Here is a 22,743-nt window from a genome sequence, read left to right on the forward strand (position 1 = left end):
TATGTCAACATATTTTTCTAGGGAAGTAAAGCAAGAATATTCTTAATAATTGAACTGGAAAAAGGGTAATCAAAAGAAATAATCATTCAGATTAGAGATGAACAAAAATTAGTGAGAAGTAACATCTTTTTGCAAATATCTATGAATTCCACCCCTTTACTTGACTTGGGAATAGTGCTTTGTGGAATAAAGAATGGTGGCACTGTTAGTGTCCATATAGATAATTAAATCTTGTATGAGGTGCCAAAAGTCATATGGATTTTTGGCCCTCTTTCTGAATTGGGGGAAAAGAAATTATTGAGTCCAAAGACTATGTTTTTACATTGAAAATCTTTCCCCAAATTTGGCATATCGATATCTTAAATCAGAGACAGAATGTGGCGCAAGAGAAACAAAACTTATAGTGAGATCACATTCTGATCTCTTATTATTGACAGAGACATCGGCAAAAAAACCTAGCATGCTTTAAAATCTGCTAGAGAAAAATAAGACTTTTTTCTCTTATAGATCAAAGCCCTAAATCTCCAGGAAAGTCTCTTTGTAACAGCAAATAAAATGAAGCTCAGAGATAGGTGAAGCCCAGAGACAATAGGTCCACTGTAAAACTGTGAAAATATTTAGGTAAATGAATGGGAGCTGAGAGAAAGCACAATGCAATGCTGTCTCTCGCTGGAAGCACGGTATTCTTAAGAATGCAACAAAAACTATTGTATTGTAGTAGAAGTAATATTTTTATAATAAAGTCTTGACAACATAAAGAAAAATCCAGAGGTTTCTTTTTTAAAAAAGGCCAGTGATAATCTCATCTTTCCAATACACCTATCTTTCATCATCAGGATTTCTACCAGTGACGTGCAGTCAGGTGAGGCAAGTGAGGCACAGCCTCACCACTCTCATCATGAAAAAAAAAGTAAAAGGAAAAAGCTGAGCTAGTTGCTGCCTCACCGTGGATGACTCTGCTTAACCTCACTGGTGCTCTCCCTCCCCAAGTGTAGTGACTTCCTCCCCAGGCCCCCATTCATTTCTCTCTCTCACACACACAGCTGGATAAAACTATATAAAAATCTAGCCCAGCTTCACTGATTACAAGTTTGAAAAGGCAACGTGGCTCCACCTGCAATCAAACTACACTTGGGGAGGGAGAGCACAAGCGAGCACTGAGGAGACCACAGGAGGAGGCAGGAAGCCAGGCAAAGAGCCATGCTGTAGTACACACACTTCCCCCCAGCCTCTTTCTTTTGGAAGGCTCGGCTCGGCTCCCCTCCGGCTTCTCTGCCTCTCCTCTCACCCCAGCCTGCCAGCAGGAGGTGGTGGGTGGACTTTGTTCCAGGCATTTCCCACCCAGACAGCAGGCTGCATTTGCAATGGTGGAGGTGTTTGGGAAAGGCAGCAGGGGAATGGGGGGGGAGGAATGGCAGAGGAGCTGCTTTCAAGCCACTGGAAAAGATATCCAATCCAACTTTTGTGTGTGTGGGGGTTTGTTTGAGAGTGAGTGAGAGAGGGAAGGGGTAGGAGAGATAGTCCAATCCAACTTCTGTGTGTGTGTGTGTGTGTGTGTGTGTGTGCATGTGTGTGTTTAAGAGAGGGGGAGGAAGGGAGAGAGGGAGAAAGGAGGGGAAGGAGAAGAAAAAGAAAAAGAAAGAAGGAGCAAAGGAGAAAAACAAATGCTGTCGCTTTAAATTGGAACTGAGCATGCCTGGCTGTGGAATTCTGGGAGTTGAAGTCCACAAGTCTAAAAATATTTGAAACCCAGCACTGTGTCAGTGCCTCACCAGTCATAAACCTCACCGCACGTCACTGATTTCTACATTTTATATATTCTGTTCTTGAGATATACCATACTTTAAAAGTAAATATTTCTTCACTGGGAACAAGGAAAACATATTTACTAAAATTTTGGAAATACTTATATGAATAAAATTGAGAAGAATTAAAATGAATATAAAAATTAGCAATAATATCACAAATAAACATCTGGATATTCTTTATGTGTTATGATCAAAGAGACCTGAGTGCCTATAAAGGGTATTTACATTTGAAGTTAACTTTGCTAAAATGATGATAAAGTATATACTTGGTGGTCTCATTTTTTCTAGTACAAAGTAAACCTGGAATCTGCAAGAAATTTCCCTTTTCAGTTTTTCTTCTATAAATCCCTCATCAACCATTTTGCAGATGAGAACAATGTCTTCTTCTGCTATTTACTACATCAATTTCAAGCAAAAGTAACAAAGAAGACAAGCACTTTGAATATTTTATAGGAAGTAAATTGAACTTTGTGTGAGCTCCAAAGAAGGTTTGTGCTTTGTAGTAATTCCTGTTTATAAACAGAACTTGCAATGGAGACCTTTCTTGGAAGCTGCCCTCGAGGCATTGAAATAGAATTCAAAAGCCAGGAAATGGAAGAAAATCTTATACAACAATTTTTTTGGCTGCCTGACATTTCCAAAACTGTTATAATGTTAGTATTAAAGGTATTTTCATTTGAAATGCTAAAACCATCACTATGTAAATACATTAATTGATTCTATCAAAATAAGAAGTTTAAACTTTGTATTTAAAAAATCAACACGTATTTCTTAATGAGAATCTTCATATGAAAGAGACAAGAACAAACCTAAAACAGAAGTCATCTGTAAAGGATTTGCATCAAATAATATGGATCTGAAATGTTCATAAATCTATGAACTTTTCAGGGAACAGAACTGTATATGTGTCTAGTGACTAAATATACTATAATTTAATTGCTTTTAATAAATGTCTTAAATTAGCCATTTGGCCAACTGAAAAGGCATAATTTTCTACAGTTTAATATTCTTTTGGCATGCATACAGCTGCCACTTTAGTAGCACTCTGTCCTGGAATAGTTAACCGAGTTCTATTCTTATCTCCTATCTTCTCCAATATGTTAGCTGCTGTTTCTAGGTGACTGTGTAACAATATGAGATAAATTGTGCTGCATCCAAATGTTTGTGTGAATAGGAAATCATTCGTAATTGTCATAAATTCAATGAGAACCCAATATCTCCAATAAATCTACTTATAGCCTGATCTCTGATTCATCACTACGCAGTTAGGAAACACTCAAAAATATAAAACATAGTGAAATTTAAAAGCTGCATTTGTTTTCTTTAAGAGTTACTACTTTCAACATTACAGCAAGTGCTGAAATTTTTTTAGTTTTCCTAGAAATACTATGTTAAAATATTCCACAGTGCTTTCTTACATCTTCATATAAATCAAATTTATCGTCATCCTTTGCTTAAACAGCAGCTATAAATGATAGATCAAGCACCCTGGATATAATCATATACGGTAATTGTTCTCTCTGCTGTATGATATTGCAAACATTTCTCTGTGACAGCTTACAGCAGGAAAAACAGTAGGGAATGGAACAATCCCAATCTCTCTCACACAAATTAATATGTGTTATGTTGTTTATGCAAATATCCAGTCTTATTGGTATGTCTTCTCTGTTATCTTATTTATCTATTAAAATTACTGATAAAATATTCCATAGTTTCAGAGAATTAACATTAGACTTCTCAAACAGAATTGCTAGCCCTTATTTGATCCTTCCCATAAGTTCTTATTAGTGGTTCCCAAGTTTTCTTTGGTTGGGTTGTTAGACTTCTTGGTTACTATCAAATTTTGCAGCCTTAACCTTCCTGATGACCTCTGCTGTACATGTTCATCTCAAATGACAGGACAAAGATTTTCACTGCTTTCATGCCTCTTTTATAGCTGGCACGGAAGGAAGATAATGGAGTGTCTGATTAGTATGTGCTATTGGTGGTTGAAGTGTTGCAGACCCAGTGTTTGTTGAAAGGCTGGGGGATAAGCACACAGATGGACAACTTGTGCCCAATTTGGTCTGAATGTTTGCTCTCCCAAAGGAATAAATTTTCCTTTCTAAGTTTAAAGATCGTGTTTGTGAATTATTTCCATCGGTCTTTCCTTCTAGAAAATAAGTCAGCATTTCACCTTTGCCTTTCACACTGACTTTCCCCCGACAAACACACTCATAATTGCACCTCTTCAATATACGTTGTACTTCTTCCGTAACCTGTAAATTAAACAAACCTCAGTCACTAGTGATTATTAGATAACAGATCTTTCTTCAATAGCCAGTTCCCTAAACTTCATTTTTTTTTAGTTTTTAAGAGAAAAGAGCATTTGTTATGGCTGTTTCAAATTCCATTCTAAGGGAAATCTCATTCTGTTTCCATAGTTATCTTTTAAGCACTAAACATAATTTGTCTCAATCCATTATCATTGTAGGGCTTTGGATTTTTTTCATCTTTTTTTCTTGCAACTTTTAATATCACAGGGTAATTGTTCAACATTCTTATTGAATAAGAATTAGAGCTGCTCACCTTTTTTTACTAGTCATATTGATGTATTTTGTTTTCTTTATCTTTATTTTAATTGTTCTATGATTTTACTTTCACTTTGTTTAAACCTCCTTTTTCAATTGCTTTTTTTATCGTTGTAAGCCTCCTAGGATAATTCCATGACAAGTTAATGGCAAGTAAATTTAATAATAATAATCTCAAGAGGTAAGAGCAGCAAAGAAATCTATCTCTCCTCTTACTGCATCTGCAGAGTGCCACTTCTCTATTACCTGGTTATCTGGTCCTCTTGGGTAACGGGATGCCAGAGATTTACCTTCAGGGTTGCAGAGGAATTTGCTGTAGTTGGTGGCTTGAGGGTGTTCTCCCCATCTTTTTAACTTTGTTACTTTTTTAGGGGTGTTATGGGTTTTTTATTTGTAAACCATTCAAAGTCACTTAGACAATGAGATGGGTGATGTATAGGTTGGATTAGTAAATAAAATAAATATTTTTTCCATATGTGGAGCTTCACTATATTTTGAGAAGTAGCCCATTGCTTTGGTTTTTTTTTATTAAGATTGATGTAATTTATAAGAGAACTCTGAAAATACTCACTTGAATTTTACCTTGCACTCCAGTACTATCCATCCTGCTAGCAACATTTACAGTATTACCCCAGATATCATATTGAGGTCTTCTGGCACCAATAACACCTGCCACTACAGGGCCTACATTAATACCTGAAAAAGAAGCCAAATACTTAAAAAAAAAAAGAAATCTAGTGGTCATCGGGCTTGGCAAGGAAGTATCTATGTCCCCTACCCATCCATTTTTAAGGATATATTACCATTCTACTAAAATTGCTTTTTGATACTAAGAAGCTGAAATGGAGAAATAATATTCACTCTATAGAACATTCCCAAGTTGCACTCAGTTGTAAACAGAAATGGGGAAGAATGCTGACTTTCTTCTCCTACAGGCTTCCAGGTGACAAAACAGAAACAGTTAACAGATATCTTCCCCAAATTCTGCTAATAAATGATTAACAAAAACTCACTGGTGTGTGAAAAAAAGGCCTATAGCAGTTCTTCAATTAATCCTGAATAGCTAGCAAATTATAGCTACCAACATATTTGATAAGCTCAAGCTTTTCTTCAGGAGGAATTCCGCTTTGGGACAATCTCTGGGGAGATGGTGGTATGGAAATGAATGTTTAATACCTTGACATTTCCAATACCTAATTGCTTGGAGTGGTGCAAGATGATTTTTCTGTTCTTCTTGCAAATAGTTTGAAAATGATTAGGAAGAGGAGATGTTGGCATAAACTGATGTAGAACAATGACAGAATATTTGGCTTTCCCACTGCAGACATATTGTATCTGGAAATGCCTTTTTGCTGCTTATGATTTTTTAAAATCTCTATGAAGATTAAAATATAGTTTCTTAAAGATTTTTGTAATCTCTCTGGAAACTTTTCCCTATGGAGGAATGAGGAATGAAGGAAATCCAATTTCTACAAGACTGTCAAGTTAGATAGAAAAACATTATTTATGCAGCTATTAGATATAATATTAACTGCTATATACTGTCACAACATAGTATTTATTTTGTTTGTAAAATCTTTACTATGAATGCTGACAGGAACAGTAACAGTATAGAATTCATTCTTGAAAATGTAACTCACCAACCCGAAGAACAAAATCATTGTAGGACTGATAGTTGATTTCATCAAGTACATCAAACATTTCCATTGCAAAGTCAGCCAGTGTACTGAGATGGAAATAAATTGATTTCTTTGCCTATATTTTAAAAAAGAATTTTTATGTCATTTATAATGTTGTATCGATTAATTTAGCACAGTTTTAACAAGTTTTTAAGACAGATGAAGAATCTCTTTAAAAATATAAATGAATATAAAGGTGACATATATTTAACAGGTTAGAAGTGTTAAATACTCATTTTGGGGAGGAATTAATTTCACAAGAATAGAGCTGTTGTAGAGAAGAGTGAGGACCCTAGGATTACAAAATTCAGATGATTATAAAAATTTACAAACAGTTATTATATCAAAAGCAGTTAATTATTAGTCATGTTAGTGAGATTAAATTATCCGTGAGGGGGTTCAGTACTTGATAATTATTGATTTCATGTCTGTACCTGGGTTTCTTATAGGTATCTGTTTAGCCACTGCAGAAAACAGACAGAAAACAGATTACTGGTTTAGATGACTTTAGGTTTAGTGCAGTTTATCACCTCTGACCTGATTAATGCTTGTTGAAATGTTAACGTGTGTGTGTGTGTGTGTGTGTGCTCTTTATATTTATCATATATTTATATTTGTTATACCTTTTATGTGTTATGCGTGCGTTCGTGCGTGCACGTGCATGTATCTGGGGGGTTCAGATTAGCACCCTATTTTACATTTAGGAAACACAAGTAGTTCTCTCTACTATTGCTGCCCAATTTGTCTTTTGAAACATAGATATGCTCATAGATTTTACAAATTTCCAGGATTTTTTGAAGAAACTTAGTTATACAGCTGGAAGGGACCAATGAAGTCTTCTAGTCCAACACCTTGCTCAAAACATGAGTTTTATAGCTCCCCATCAAATGGTTGTACGGTCTATTTTTTGAAAATCTCCAGTGAGGGGACACCCCAAGGAGACAAGCTGTTCTATTGATAAATTGCTCTTACTATCAGAAAATTTCTTGTTAATTTTACGTTGTATCTGACAAGCTTTCACACACTATTTCTTCTTTTGGCTCTAGATAATAAGCTAATTCCTCTTCTTCATGAGAACCATTCAAAATATTGGAAGACAATTATCATGTCCCCATCTCTGGATCAGTCCGTTCCATAGACTAGAAATATCTAGGTCCCACAACAATTTGATGTACAATTTAGCCTCCAGACCCCCCATCAACTTCGCTGCTCTTCTCTGCACACTTTCTAGGGTCTCAATACTGTTTTTGTGTCACGGTGATCAGAACTGTATGCAGTATTCCAAGTATTGTCTCACTAGCATGATATAAATTGGTACCGTCACTTCTTGTTGCCTTGATTCTACTCCCCCGTTGATGCATTGGCTTTTTTAGCAGCAGCAGCAAACTCCTGGCTCATACTTAAGTTATGGTCACTCTCAGTCACTATTGTTGAACCAGATATCACTTATTCTATACTCATGCATTTTATTTTTCCTACCTAAGTGTAGGATCTTACTTTTCTTGCAACTAAACTGCAGCTTGTTGGAAAAGGCCTAATGCTCAAATCCATCAAGATCCTTCTGGATCTTGAGCCTAACCTCTAAAGTATTTTTGTTCCCTGCAAATTTGATGAGTTCCTCTTTTATCTTTTTATCTAGCTTATGTATGAAGATGTTGAAGAGTATTACACATAAGACAGTACCTTGGGGTACCCCACTGCATGCTTTCATCCATATAAGTGTAGTTCCTTTGAGGACTACCTGTTGAGTGTGGTTGGTCAGTCAATTACAAATTGTTCTATCTTAGCCAAGAAGTAGGTTGTGGTCTACTTTGTCAAATGCCATGCTGGTCTAAGTATATTATGTCCACAACATTTCTCTGGTATACTAATTTAGTTAGGTTATCAAAAAAGGCAATTCATGTGTGGCATGATTTGTTTTTAACAAATCCATGCAGGCTACTAGTTTGTTTCCAGGTTCTCACAAATATTTTGCTTTGGATATTGCCATGTCTGAGTTGTAAATTTCATGAGTTAAACATATATAGTTTTATTCAGTCCACTCACATATTCAGAGCAAACTCTTAACTTCAGATGTGCTATTTCTTAAATAAAACATCCCACAGAAAGATAATTTACCTTGCTATCTGTAGTTGGCACAAGACCCACTGCTGCCATATATGTGCTTCCAATTGTCTTGATTTTTTCAATGTCTTTGTAATATTCTTTGTCCAAAAGCTTTGTTTAAAACACAAAAGTATTAAATATTGCATAATATTTCAGATAACAAAGAACAATGTGTGTATCCTTTGTTTTAGCATTTATCCTTTTTACTGTCTCATACCTATAGCAAATGTCATCTAAAGACTTCAGTGGCCATGAAAAATGATTATAGATCACTCTGTTATAATTTCAGCAGCATATTAATTCAGCATATTAAGCAAAACCTATTTATCTTTGCTTAATTTGTTTAATACAATAATAATGAGAAGGTATACAGAGTTTTTGAATTCCCCCCCCCCCAACCTCTTAATAATAATTTCATTCTGAGATATGCAGCTCCATTGGAGAAGAGCTTACAATGTTGGGAACAATTCAAGCCATTGTCAAATGTCTTCTGCTGTGGAGATGCCATGGAGTGATATACTAGAAATTGGGGGGGGGGGATGTGGGAGTGGGCAGAATGACTCCTATTTCATCTAGATAACTTTTAACTTTGATCTACTTTTGCTAGTCCCCCCTCCCAAATTGGTCTAATTTTGTTCAATTTTCAAAAGGATTACAGGCAGACAGAAAGAATCCCAAAGCTTTTTACACAATTTCTTTCAAACATTGCACCTGGTTTGAAAAAAATCAAAAGGTTGGAATTGAAGATTTTAGAGGTGGCTATGAAGAAAATGGGTAGCAACCATTAGTAAAATATGAATTTAGCAAGGAAAACAGAAAAATGTGAGGCAGAAACTAAAAAATGTTTTACTTTGATTTTTCTTGGTATAAGAGGGAGGAAAAGAGAAATTATGTAAGGATTTCAGGGTTTTATTACTATTGTCTTTATCAATATATTCCTAATAATTTTTGTGTTGTTTGTTTCCTGATCTGTTTCACCTTAATGGGGTGGCATACAGTATATATGGAAAGAACACAGCAGTTGCAATGAAGCATAGCTGGTTCTGTATGTTCTAAAACTATCAATTAATTATTATCACAAATGGCACAGAGCCTTTAAGTTTTATTATTCCATGAATCAATTCTACACATGGGAAGATATTGGATGAGAAAGGAAAATCTAGTGTAACAGCAAGTAAATGGGGAAAAAAACTTCAAGATATACTTCAGTTTAAATGGTGGGGCACTGTACCATTATATAACATAATTCCTTTCAATTTTTTAGAGATATTTTTGGCACATGGCCAGGCTATCTGCAGGACCACCTTTCCCTTAAGGACATCTACTTGTCCTACCAGGTGACAATGGATGTACATATTCCTGTTCCTCTAATGGGAGCTAGGAAGCATGCCTTTTGCATAGCAGTCCCCGTCTTATGGAACAACATGAAGAATATTCTCCTGTTAAAGAGTTCCTTTTATCAGAAAGTAAAATGTTCCTTTTATCAGAAATTATCAGAAATTTATCAGAAATTAAAATGTTCCTTTTATCAGAAATTAATATTAACATTAATTCTGCTTTAAAAATTATTATATTATTATAATGTCACTTTCCAAATTTATTCGGTAGCTTTATTTCTCCACAACAGCCCTGTGAGGAAGATTTGGCCAAAAAGAGAGAAAGACCATAGACCCAATGGCAATAGAAAAGACAGATTAGCTCTTACCTCATCAAAATCAGCTATAATTTCATTTAACAGGCGTAAACATTCTACTCCCATATTATTACCATCCAGTTCAATGTAAAAATCATTGAAATTTGGTATGGATGCAAACATCACTCCTACTTGTGAATATGACTGGTAATATAAGTCCTATAATAAATGATTAAATTCTTATTAGGTAAAGAATATTCAAGGAATATTATATCTGTGTAATAATTGCAATATTAAATTATTATAATTATCTCTGCTAGAAAAAATGCTAATAAAAGAAAGAAGACTAACTTGAATGTAGGTTGGATTAATTACAAGAACGCATATTCCTTCTAACATTGTCAGTATCTTCATTTTAATGAAAGGTTTCTTCTATTTTAGAAGCCTTGCGTATTAACTATTTCATACTGTTACCCAGAATGGTGGAGAGAATTAATACTTCTCAATATTTTCAAATGTTTGGAATTCTTGCTTGACCTTTTCAGTCATGCAAATAACACAGGACATTAATTTCTTGAGAAAAGCACAGTATAGCTAACTCATCTCATAATGGAAAACTGCATTTTGTCAAGGAATCAAATGACTTCTTGTAATCAGTCCAACCTACATTCAAGTTAGTCTTCCTTCTTCTATAGTTATCCAAAATCATCTTGTCAGTTAGGAATGGATCTTGTTCATCTGCTGTTTGGGAAGTTTCCTTTCTGATCACATGGAAAGAAGCATTCACCTAAATGCTGTTAAGAGTACATCCAATTCTCAATTTGAACATTGCTTGTAAGCAGATAATTGGACTGTAGTTGCCTGGTTATGCTCCTTTTGTTGGATCTTTAATTATTAGATATGTTTTACCATTATTAGATAAAGGTTTTGCCAACCTTTAATTTCATCCTTTATTATATTTATTACATATACAACAATTTGTAATCACTGCATGTTGGCATTTGAGCATAGTATATATGCAAATCCCAGCAGTGTGTAGCCTTTTGTAATTGACAGATGGAATTTTTGTCAATGTGCAGATTTTCTAAGTGCCATCAAAGCCTTTGATTTATGCCATAATCTTTCAACTTTCTTAAATCTTTCTTATCTAATCTTAACTTTGATTTTCAGATTGAATACTTTGTAAACTTCTCCACTTCTTTGTCTTCTATTTTAATATTAATTTTATTCTACCACATTACCACATGATTGTAATTATTATTATATCATTATAATTAAAGCCCCAAAGAAATGAAAAAGTTTAATACAAGACTTTAAAAACAAATAATTAACTTCCTTACCATGTTTCTTGGATTAGACATCAGAAAATGCTGAGCAACATGTGCTGGCAATAGATTGAAAAGTATTCTTTTGTTATCTAGTTTCACTCTCTCCATATCATCTCTCTCCTCTTCTGCCTAACAAGAGGAGGGGGGGAAAAGTTCTAAACAATGAAGGCTGCAAACATGAACAGACCTGTTAAGGATGTAGGCCTTTTTAGATAGCACCAGCAATTTGAATCACATCTGAAAGCAAACTGTAACTTGTGAAGCAAAGGTTCAAATAACCATACCGAGGCATGCCCATCAGGGCCCGCACTACTGCATTCTAGTCCAGCTAAATCTTCCAGATGGTTTGCCATAGCAGCTGCATATAGAGCACACTGCAATAGTCAAGTAGTGAGGTGACCAGAGCAAGAGTGATTAAGAATCTGCCAATCTAGGAAAATTCAGAACTGACATATCAGATGAAGCTGGGCAAGACCTTCTTGGCCACAGCTGTCATTTGCTCATTGAGCAGAATTTGTGAATCAGTGAAGACCCCCAAATTGTGCACCATCATTTAAGATCAAAATTGGAATATCCACAGATCTAGATAGCCCAAGATCCACTGGTCAGATCTGCAGATATTCTAAATTTGACCTTGGATGGAATTACACTTCCTCTCCAAGGATGGTATACAAGCTCAGAAGGATAGCATAGCAGATGGTTGTAAGATTGAGAGATCAAGGTGTACAAGAATGGATGCACCATCACCATCTAGGATCCACCATAGGTCATAGACAACCAAAATTATCTCAATATTAAAAACTGGCCTGAAACCTGTTTAAAAGAGTTTTAGATAAACTATTGCCTCCAGAATTATCCTCAGCAGGGGTGGGTTTCAGTAGGCATGCACTGGTACGGGTGTACCAGTTGGTGAAATTTAGCGTGCCTTCCCATACCCCTTCTTCCATACCAGAACACTCCCTCCCCTAGCCTGCCCATCCCTGCTTGTTCCCCCGCCCTCCTGGTCGCTGCTTGCTTGCTCACTTTCCCCGCCCATACACACCATGCTTGTCCTGCCCACCCACTTCCTTTGCCCACACAGCTGAGGCTCCGAGGCTGCAGGCGTCCGGGGAGTTGAGGGGGGAATGCTGCCCATCTGCCTGCTCCCTACAGAAGAAATCCAGGGGGCCCTAGGATGGTCAGCAGCCCACACACCACTGCCATGTGACTGCTCTGAGGGCTCAGCACCTGCTTGGACGGGGCAACAGGACGCAAAGGAGAGGCCGTCCAGCAGAGTGTTCCGAGGTCAGTGGGTTGGTGAAGAAATTGTGTGGGTCTGGAGTGAAGGCAGCAGGAAGGCAGGGGTTGAGACCCCGTACCAGTGAAAAAAAAAGAATATCCCATTCCCGCCGTTCTGGAACTGTGCCACGAGGTAAGGGAAGCAGGTCTTGGGAGAGACCTTCCCTCCCCCTTCAGAATGCCCGTGTTGGAAGATAGGAGGCAGCCTGGTTTGAATGCAGGTGGGAGGCAGTGAAGGAGGCAAGCGAGAAAGCACCTCCATTGCCCAAATGTGTGAAGGAGGCAAGCTGCCGGCTTCTTTGCCCTCAGCTACATAACCTCCTTTTGTTCTCTGCCTGCCTCCTTCAAACATTCGGGCAGGCGGAGAACGAAAGGAGGTGCGCATAGCCAAGGGTAAAGGAGCTTGCTGCTTCCTTCCTTCACACGTTTTGGCAGTGGGGCTGCTTTCTCGCACCCATTCTTTCTTTCTCCGAAGGTGTGCGAGAAAGCAGCCCCACTGCCCGAATGTGTGAAGGAAGGAAGTGGCAAGCTCCTTTGCCCTTGGCTATGTGACCTCCTTTCGTTCTCCGCCTGCCTCCTTCAAATGTTCGGGCAGGCAGAGAACGAAAGGAAGTGTGTGTAGCCCAGGGCAAAGATGTTTGCTGCTTGCTTCCTTCACAGGTTCGGACAGTGGGGCTGCTTTCTTGCACCCATTCTTTTTTCCTCCAAAGGCGTGTGAAAAAGCAGCCCCACTGCCTGAATGTGTGAAGGAAGCAAACGGCAAGCTCCTTTGCTCTTGGCTACATGACCTCTTTTCGTTCTCCGCCTGCCCGAACATTTGAAGGTGGCACTCACTGGCCACTAAGCCACCGGTTAACCATCTTTCAAACCAGCCCGCTTCCTCTCTCCCAGCATGGGCTCTCTGGAGGGGGAGGGAATGTCCCTCCCAAAACCTCGCTTGTTCTGGTGGCACCCCGGCAATAGCAGCCAAGCGAGGGAAGGAGGAATTCTTGGAGTTGAAGTCCACAAGTCTTAAAACTGTCAGGTTTGAACACCCCTGGGGTCTTTTTCCTAAAGGGTTAGGGGTGCAAGGGTCTTGTAACGTGACAGCTTTAAGACTTGCACACTTTAATGCCAGAGTTCCTGAGCCAATATGACTGGAGGAGGAATTCTGGGAATTGAAGTCCACAAGTCTTAAAGCTGTCAAGTTTGAACACTCCTGGGGTATTTTTCTAAATGGTTAGGGGTGCAAGGGTCTTGTAAATTGACAGCTTTAAGATTTCCGTGCTTCAAATGCCAGAGTTTCTGAGCCAACATTTTGGTTGCTAATCAAGAGCATTGTTAAGTGAGTTTCACCACATTTTACAAGTTGGCCACACCCACCCAGTCACATGGCTGGTAAGCCACTCCCATCTGGTCACATGACCACCAAGACACTCCCACAAAACAAGCCACACCTACTGATATTTCATTGCCCTTATCACGAGATACTCCTTAATATGGGGCTGCTGCCCATATTCAATCACTTTGAGTCTTCTACTGTTATTCAAGGTGTCTCTGTTGATGCTTCCTTTCCAATAAACTGCTCAATAAACTGAGATGTATCTTGTGATTATTACACAGTGAGAGGCCATATAGAAGCAATATGATCCAAAGATGCAGCCACCTACCCATTACAGCCAGTAACTACATCCATAACTGAACTGTCCACCAGATTCCATAAGAAAATCCCCAGTTCTCTTTAGAATTCCAATGAGTTCATCAATTGAACAATTGAATGGGCCTTGTCCCTCCCTGTAGGAAATACCAGTGATCTGAAGCCAATTCTCTGTCCACTGAAATGGACTGATGTCAATATCCTTCACTGCCAGATCATATGTCAACTGGCCTGTAAGAATCAGATAGAATATGTGTCCTACATAGGTATTTGACCATAAATGACTTGGGACAGATTGTTGTTTGCCAGGAAAGTTATGAGTTCTTGAGCTGCCCTGAACTCAACAAACTGAAATCTCTAGAATGAGAAACTTTGGGGATTCTATTGCAACTGACCCATGAAAGTTAGCAGTTCAAGCAGGGAAGCTCCTGGGCAGCAGCTCCACCTGTTCCCTTGAGCCCAAATGACCTCCTAACTGGTTATCTGCAAAGCCGCTGACAGCTGTAATGATTTCCAGAATACATCAACCACGCTTTCCCTCTCCTCGCTTGGAATCTTGGCTTGTGCAAAACACAAAACCTGTGGGGCACTTTTATGAGAGGGGAACTTCTCCCTCAATCCAAGTCTTAATAAGACTTGCCACATTAGCACAAGATAAGATCTTGCCACATTCCAACTTGATATTCAAAAGCAAGAGCTGAAGCCCAAGGCTACCAAGGAACCTGTTGCCTGACCCAGAAGGTAGAAAGGGCAAGAGAATTGTTTTCAACCAACTATATATATCTCTCTCCATCACTGTCCTAGTGGTCTGACCTGCCCCTCAGCACCCCCTAGTCTACTCGCACATCTGGCCCTAGGTCAAAACATACATAATCAATGCTGCCCTATCATCAAACCCAAAGCCCTGGTAGCCTACTCCTACAGGGAACTTCCTACAGCCCACGGGGAACTTCCCTGGCTGTACCTGCCCATTCACTTGGCAGTATCAGGAGGAAACAAATCCCTGTGGGAGAGGGGGAAAAATATTAAAAGCATCTGCATCCCCTTCACTGATGACGTAAAATTATTCAACACCACTGACAATGCCATTATCCTACAAAGCAACCTTGACCATGTGTCTGAATGTTCTGTCCTACACATTGGCAATAAAAATCAGAATACCACATACAGGTTGGACAGAAACGACCTCATAGATGACTCCACTCTGTCAAGAAGTACTCATCTCAAATGATCTAAGCACGAGAGCCCACTGTAAGAGCATTGCCAAAAAGGCATTAAGAGTTATTAACCTAATTTTGTGAAGCATCTTCTCTGATAACATTGTATTGCTAACTAGGGCATATGAAACCTTTGCCAGACCAATTCGCAAATACAGCTCATCTGCCTTGAATCCACACTGTTTATTGGACATTAATATGATTGAGCGGGTCCAAAGGTACTTCATGAGAAGAGTACTCTATTCTTCTACTCACAATAGAATTCTCTATGACATCAGCCTTGAAATTTTGGGCTTGGACAATTGGGAACTGTGCTGCCTACGGTATGATCTAAGCACAGTACACACAAAATTGTCTCCTACAATGTCTTATCTGTCAACAACTTCTTCAGCTTCAACTTCAATAATACATGGGCAAACAATCTATACAAACTCAAGGTAAATCACTCCAAACTTGATTTCAGAAAATACAACGTCAGCAACAGAGTGGTCAATGCCTGGAATGCTCTACCCAACTCCATCTTTACATCCTCTAGCCCTCACAGCAACATTAAACTGTCTACTGTGGATCTCACCCCATACCTAAGAGATTCATAAAGAGAGCGTGCATAAGTGCACCAGTGTGCTTACAGTCCCTGTCCTACTGTTCCCTTTTATTTGTATTCTTTTCTTTATTCATATCCATGTTTATATTTATACCTGCTATCTTGTACATGTTTGACAAACTAGTAAATACAAATACAAAAAGAAAACACTTAACTTTCCTACCCCTTAGTGGGGCAAATCACCTTTCCTCAATTAAGAGTAGGCTTAGTAACCAAGGACCTTAACCACACACAATAATATCCAGGAAGTCCAGGTCAACCACACTTCTAATGTTTTGGGATAAGTTAAAACTCTGCTGATTTGCAGTGACCCTGAGGCTCTCTAGCCGTCTCTATTCCTCACAAGCACCAAGGCCATTACCATGATCTTTCAGGTTTGCAAGGTCAGTTCTACTAGTTACAATCTTCTTTCCATTCCAATTCCAATAATTTATATTCTGATTAATATGAAAGTTGGAAATTTATTTATTTATTTATTTATTTTATTGAACTTATTAGTCGCCCCCTCTCCTCACAGGGACTCGGGGCGACGTACAGAGCAATAATCAAGATAGCACCATAAAATCGTGCAGAGGAGGTAAAAATAAGTCCATAAATAAGCATACTTACAAAGTTTAAAACCCCAAAAGTATTAAAAACAAAATTTCCCATTGTAAAATGACCTGGGGTGGCAAGATAGTAACGTTATGCCAGGCCGGCTTGACAAAACAGGTAGGTCTTCAGCTTCATACGGAAGGAGCGAAGATCGGTTGTTGTCCGGATGTCTGGGGGGAGGTCATTCCAAAGGGTAGGGCCCACCACAGAGAAGGCCCTACTCCTGGGCACCGTCCCCAGGCACTCTCTAGAGGACGGCACCCGGAGTAGCCCCTCCCTGTGTGAGCGAGTGGGTCGCAGGGATGTATGGGGCAGGACGCGATCCCGCAGGTAACTAGGCCCTGTGCCATGGAGCGCTTTGAAGATGGTAACCAGTACCTTGAAGCGCACCCGGTAGGCCACAGGAAGCCAGTGCAGCTCGCGCAGGATAGGTGTTATATGGGAGAATCTCGATCTCCCCATAATAACCCGCGCGGCTGCATTCTGGACCAACTGCAGTCTCCGGGCGCACCTCAAGGGGAGCCCCATGTAGAGAGCGTTACAGTAGTCCAGGCGGGACGTCACCAGCGCGTGAGTGACTGTGCGCAAGGCCTCCCGGTCCAAAAGGGGCCGCAACTGGCGCACGAGGCGAACCTGGAGGAACGCCCCCCTTGCCACGGTCGCCACGTGATCTTCTAAGGTCAGCCGATCGTCAAGGAGGACGCCCAAGTTGCGCGCCCCTTCCACCGGGGCTAATTGCTCATCCCCGATGGTCAGCGATGGAATATGCTGATTGAATCGGGAAGCCGGGAACCACAGCCACTCTGTCTTGGAGGGGTTGAGCCTGAGCCTGCTGTCATCCATCCAGACCCGTACGGCTTCCAGACATCGGGTCATCACTTCGACAGCCTCGTCGGGGTGGTTTGGGGTGGAAATGTACAACTGAGTATCATCAGCGTACAGATGGTAACTCACCCCAAAACCACGGATGATCTCGCCCAGCGGCTTCATATATATGTTGAACAAGAGAGGCGAGAGAATCGACCCCTGTGGAACCCCACAAATGAGGGGCCTTGCGGTCGACCTCTGCTCCCCCGTCAACACACATTGCGTCCGGCCAGAGAGGTAGGAGTGGAACCACCGTAGCACGGTGCCTCCAATCCCCAACCCCTCCAGCCGGCGCAATAGGATACCATGGTCGATGGTATCGAAGGCCGCCGAGAGATCTAATAGAACAAGGATGGAGGAACAACCCTCATCCTTTGCCCTCCAGAGATCATCCACCAACGCGACCAAGGCCGTCTCCGTGCTGTGACCGAGTCGGAAGCCGGACTGGCGCGGGTCTAGATAATCATCTTCCTCCAGGTGACGCGGAAACTGCTGAGCCACCACACTCTCAACAACCTTTGCTAAAAAAGGAAGGTTGGAGACAGGACGATAATTTGCTAGTTCCTTTGGGTCCAGAGAAGGCTTCTTGAGCAGGGGCCTGACCACCGCCTCTTTCAGGGCGGCCGGCATCCGGCCCTCCCCCAACGAAGCGTTCACCAGCCCCAGTAGCCAGCCTCGTGAGCCCTCCCAGGAGGCCAGCACCAACCAGGAGGGACACGGGTCCAGTAAACATGTGGTGGCCCGCAGTCGCCCGCGTAACCTGTCCAAATCTTTGATGACAACAGGGTCAAACTCCTCCCAGCATGGTCTCTCAAGACTAGTCTCGGACGTCCCCACTGGAGCACTGGAGTGGGTCCAACCTCTCCGGATATGATCGATTTTATCCTGCAGGAACTCTCCAAATTCCTCTGCCCTGCCCTGCAATGGGGGGTCCCGCTGCTCCTGTGACAGAAGGGAGCGGGTCACCCGAAACAGGGCAGCAGGGCGGTTCTCTGCGGACGCTATAAGAGTGGCACAATACTGACGTTTGGTCACTCTTATTGCCACAAGGTAGGTCCTTATGTAGGCTCTTACCTGTGTTCGGTCAGCTTCGGAGCGGGAGGATCTCCACTTACTCTCCAGGCGTCTCCTAAGGCGTTTCATCGCCCTTAGCTCCCCGTTAAACCAGGGGGCCCGGGTCGATCGTGGCCGTCGGAGAGGCCGCAAAGGCGCCACCCGGTCCAAGGCACCGGCAGCCGCACTATTCCATGCGGCTACCAGGTCCTCAGCCCGGGAGCGGGACAGGTCAGCAGGAAATGGCCCAAGCTCAGCCTGGAACCTATCCGGTTCCATCAGGCGCTTGGGGCGGAACCATCTGGGATAATCTGGTTCCGCCTCCCCGCGGTGGGGAGTAGCGCCAGGGAAGTCAAGCTGGAGAAGTGAGTGATCTGACCATGACAGGGGCGTGATGACTAAATGCCCTCTTCCCAGATCACTCGTCCACTGGTCGGAGACAAACACAAGATCCAGAATGTGGCCTCGCTCGTGAGTGGGGTCCTGAATTACTTGAGTCAGACCCATGGCTGTCATGGAAGCCATGAATTCCCGGGCTACCTCGGATGCCTTTCCCGTTGACGGCAGGTTGAAATCCCCCATCACTAGTAGTTTGGGGGTCTCAACCGCCATCTCCGCGATCCGCTCGAGGAGCTCGGGCAGGGCCGTTGATGTATGGCGGGGAGCCAGGTATACTATCAACATATAATTAAACATATCTCCTAATTACTTATCTATAGGAAAAGCTATAAACAGAATCCACACAAAGAGCAGCTAATAAACTGCTACAAGAAAGTTTGTGAGCAATTGGTTCAACAAACTCCTAGATTTTCTGAGGAAAGTTCATTTTTTTAAGGCTAAAGTAGCTAAACTGGAGAAGATGGGAGAGATAGCTGGCAAGAGAGATCTTCAGGATCAGATACTGATATCAAGCCATAAAAATAAAGTTGATCTGAGTCCTAGAAAGAGAGGAGATTCTCTTAGAAAAGACTACATTCTTGAAGGCTAAACAGATTTGCTCATGTAGCACTAGTATGTTTCTAGCATGATGAGCCTTTATTATAAAACTGATGATTGTGACAGATAATTCATTGAAAACAAATGCAGAACTATTCAAGACCAACAGAAAGAAAATGATTTTACCATACAAAGTTAAATTACAGAAGTTTTAGAATTTTTTTTCAAAGTCCATGGAGGTGAATTTATCTATAATATAATGTAAAACAGACTGAGTGTTAATTAAATGTGACTATTCTTAGGTCCACATTAGTACTGTTCCTATACCAGATACTGATGCTACAATGGACACAAAGCTGCAGTGGTTTCCCCTGGCTACAGCTTCACCCATTGCTGTTTGAGGAACTATGAGTACACAAAATCATGGATCCACTCTTTAAATGATACTACTTTGCCATCAAGAGACAGTACAGGATAAGGATCTTACTAGACAACAGTAGCTCCATCTTGTCTGAATTTAATTTCAGCCATTTTATGCTAATTCTTGATGGTCTCAAAATACTAAGCTAAGATATTATCCTCCAATTACCACTGGATATAATCAATATATTGATAACACTGTATCTCAAAGTGTTGGATGATTTTTCCTAGTGACATCATGCGTTGTAAAAAATTGGGGATACAGAACTGACTTCTATGGCACCCCACAAAAAATGCAACTGACTCAATATCTCCCCCTCTGCTACAAGCTACTAGGACTGTCTGGTTATGGATATGGTTGGTGTAAGAGCAGGAACTCTGTTACAACAGGTATTCTGATACTTGTGGTTTAATGAAGGTCCACAAGAATACCATCATCAATGAAATCAAAGACTGCCAAGAAGACTAAGAGAACAAAAAGTTTATCTGTTTGAATAAACAATACTGTTTCTATTCCACACCTACTTCTTCTAGAGTGCTCTGTAATTGATCTGCCAGCAATGTATCAAGAACTTTAATTAGAAAGATAGGATTGAGGACTGGATAGTGACTATGTAAAACCACTGGATCTAGATAATCTATTTTATGAGAGAGCATACCAAATCTCTTTCAATATAACAAGCAACACCCCTTACTTTATGAAGCTTGGCAATTGACCACAGCCATGTGACAACAAACAATGCAGCTTTCCCCAAATCAAATAGTTCAAGGAAAAATACTGCTGAGTAGCAAAGAATATTGTATCCTCTGAAAGAGCAACATTCCCACCCTCATGATTTTGCAATATACACCAGATCTGTCTAATTCACCACCAAATTATGAATGAATGAGTTTTTATTACAGATCTGGTATTTGCCAACAACACCCCAAGGCCAGGAAACTGGGCAATTCAGCCATCAAGTTGAGATTATGTTAGAAGTAAATATTGTAAAGAAATTGGAAGACTTTCTTGCTTTGGAATGGTCCACACTAAACCACTTCTATCTATTCATATAATCCTGTCTCAACTTTTCCCTCCTCTCCAAACTCCAAATTGCCCTATCTCTCCTTGATGTCTTTTTACTATGACCTGAGAGAGGAGAGAGAGGAGACTTTGCCTCCTCCTTATCTTGCAATAAATAAGGGCTAGCCATGATTCTCATCTAAGGCAGTTACTGCATTCACCGCCAAAATAATGGTCTAAGCTTTCCCAAGGCACTAGAGAAGGAGGAGTCATTAGCCTGAGACAAGGACAAATATAAAGCAGCTAACAAAACTAAGGTTCATAAAAGAAGATGCAAAGGCAAGGGAAATCTACCAGAAAGAGGTGCTGGAATTGCCCACTGCTAAATTTAGACAGTTCATCATATTTATGGTTGTATTTCCACATCATTTGATGGGTAATTTGCTAATTACAATTATTTATAAATAGTAAGAAGTTATAGAAACTGGGAATTTAACACAATATTTAAGACAATGTATTTCTTACCTGCACAGCCCAGAGGTAGTCCAAGCGTAACTTCAAATCCACCTGCCTTGAATGAAGTGCCAAAACACAGGAAAACAGCAAGATGGCTAATATTGGTTCATAGCCACGTATATAAAAGGAGCCATCCCTTTGGGGAAAAAAGGAAACAAACTTTTATTCTTTGCTATTCTCACAAGGTGAAAATAATATGACTGATGATTTCACATCTAATGGCAAACTGTTGGAATGTAAAAGTTGTAATGTTACTACTTACTATGGGAAACTTTATGGCATAACAGAATATAAAAAGAACAATAGAAGCAGCAGTAAAAAGAAAGGCTATGGATAGTGCTTCTTAATTTGTGGAGCAGAGCAGGAGTTTCCCCAATTTTTTAGTAAGTGTCTTGGTTTCCTCCTATGCTTCCACTGTACTCTTCATCTCTCAGTTGAGAGATAGACTGAAGTATATTGAACTCTATCACGACCCTAGTTTCTGACTCGGCTGGAGAAACAAGACATGCAATATAATGATGGACATATAAACCCAATCATTTCCTATATTAAGGGCTTTAATCATCTAATGGTGGATTACAAAAATAGGAAATGGAGGAAAAGTGCAAAAGAAAAATGGGAGTAAATATGAATAAACTCTATACGTGGCTTTGTTCTATGGAAGGCATAAATATTTAAAAACTATCTTCAAAATCTCAGACAAATATTAAAATTCCTTTCCTCCTATAAAAGAGCATTGCATTACAAGTGTGAAGATAAACTATGGAAGCAGCAGTCATGCCCATTTGTAACTATGCCAAAACTTACCCTACTGCCTTTCGGTATCCACTGAGCTCCAAAATAACTATATACAGAATCATAACAAAAAGTAGGAGGATCAATTTTGGCAAAGAAGATATGCGTAAAAATATTGCCAGGGTCAAAGTCCCCACAACACAGGAGAGAAATGAATAATGAGCTGTGTCGCATGGAAGTTCAATCATTGTCTTATTTATCCCACTGGAAGAAATTATAACTATAGAGCTGCTGGAATTAGTGCTCCAGATCCAAGGCATACAACCAACCTGCAAGAAAAAAGGTAATATATATTAAATCAAGTTCACTGTAAAATAATTTCATAAAGTTGAATTTGGATATAGTGTATGTGATAGCTTTAGTGCTAGGAGCAAACTGTGAAGTTAAATGTATGATTTGCAATTGCTTATTTTAAATGTACACACACACACACACACACAAATTGATCAATAGTTTATTCTATTGTATCCTATTCTGATCTGGATAAATTTCCCTGCATTTGTTCATAGCTATTAGCCTTGGACAGGAAGTACCTTTCAGTAATAATAAATTAACAGCCTAACAATTGCCATGTATGTTGAATTTATTTCCACTAGTTCTGGGGCAGGACAGGAAAAGATTAAATTCCTTTCCTCCAAGAATGGTTGTCTCTTTTCATATAAACTAATGAAAAGAGAAAAGAGCTGTAATGTCACAGGCT

At 40.1% G+C, this 22,743-nt stretch overlaps 1 protein-coding gene across 1 annotated transcript in view; it reads right to left on the minus strand.

Moving 5' to 3' along the window:
- Positions 1-2,040: 2,040 nt before the first annotated feature.
- ADCY1 (adenylate cyclase 1) overlaps positions 2,041-22,743 on the minus strand; it is a 216,805-nt gene continuing 196,102 nt past the window's right edge. The window contains exons 13-20 of the mRNA XM_081932154.1: positions 22,056-22,312; positions 21,258-21,384; positions 11,137-11,253; positions 9,869-10,015; positions 8,176-8,274; positions 6,019-6,133; positions 4,950-5,074; positions 2,041-4,066 (exon numbers count right to left, since the gene is read on the minus strand). Coding sequence (XP_081788280.1) covers positions 3,728-4,066; positions 4,950-5,074; positions 6,019-6,133; positions 8,176-8,274; positions 9,869-10,015; positions 11,137-11,253; positions 21,258-21,384; positions 22,056-22,312 — 1,326 coding nt within the window. The 3' untranslated portion in view covers positions 2,041-3,727. The remainder of the gene's footprint in view (positions 4,067-4,949; positions 5,075-6,018; positions 6,134-8,175; positions 8,275-9,868; positions 10,016-11,136; positions 11,254-21,257; positions 21,385-22,055; positions 22,313-22,743) is intronic.

The sequence above is a fragment of the Natrix helvetica genome (assembly GCF_964273705.1).
Source record: "Natrix helvetica genome assembly, chromosome: Z".
NCBI classification, from domain to species: domain Eukaryota; kingdom Metazoa; phylum Chordata; class Lepidosauria; order Squamata; family Natricidae; genus Natrix; species Natrix helvetica.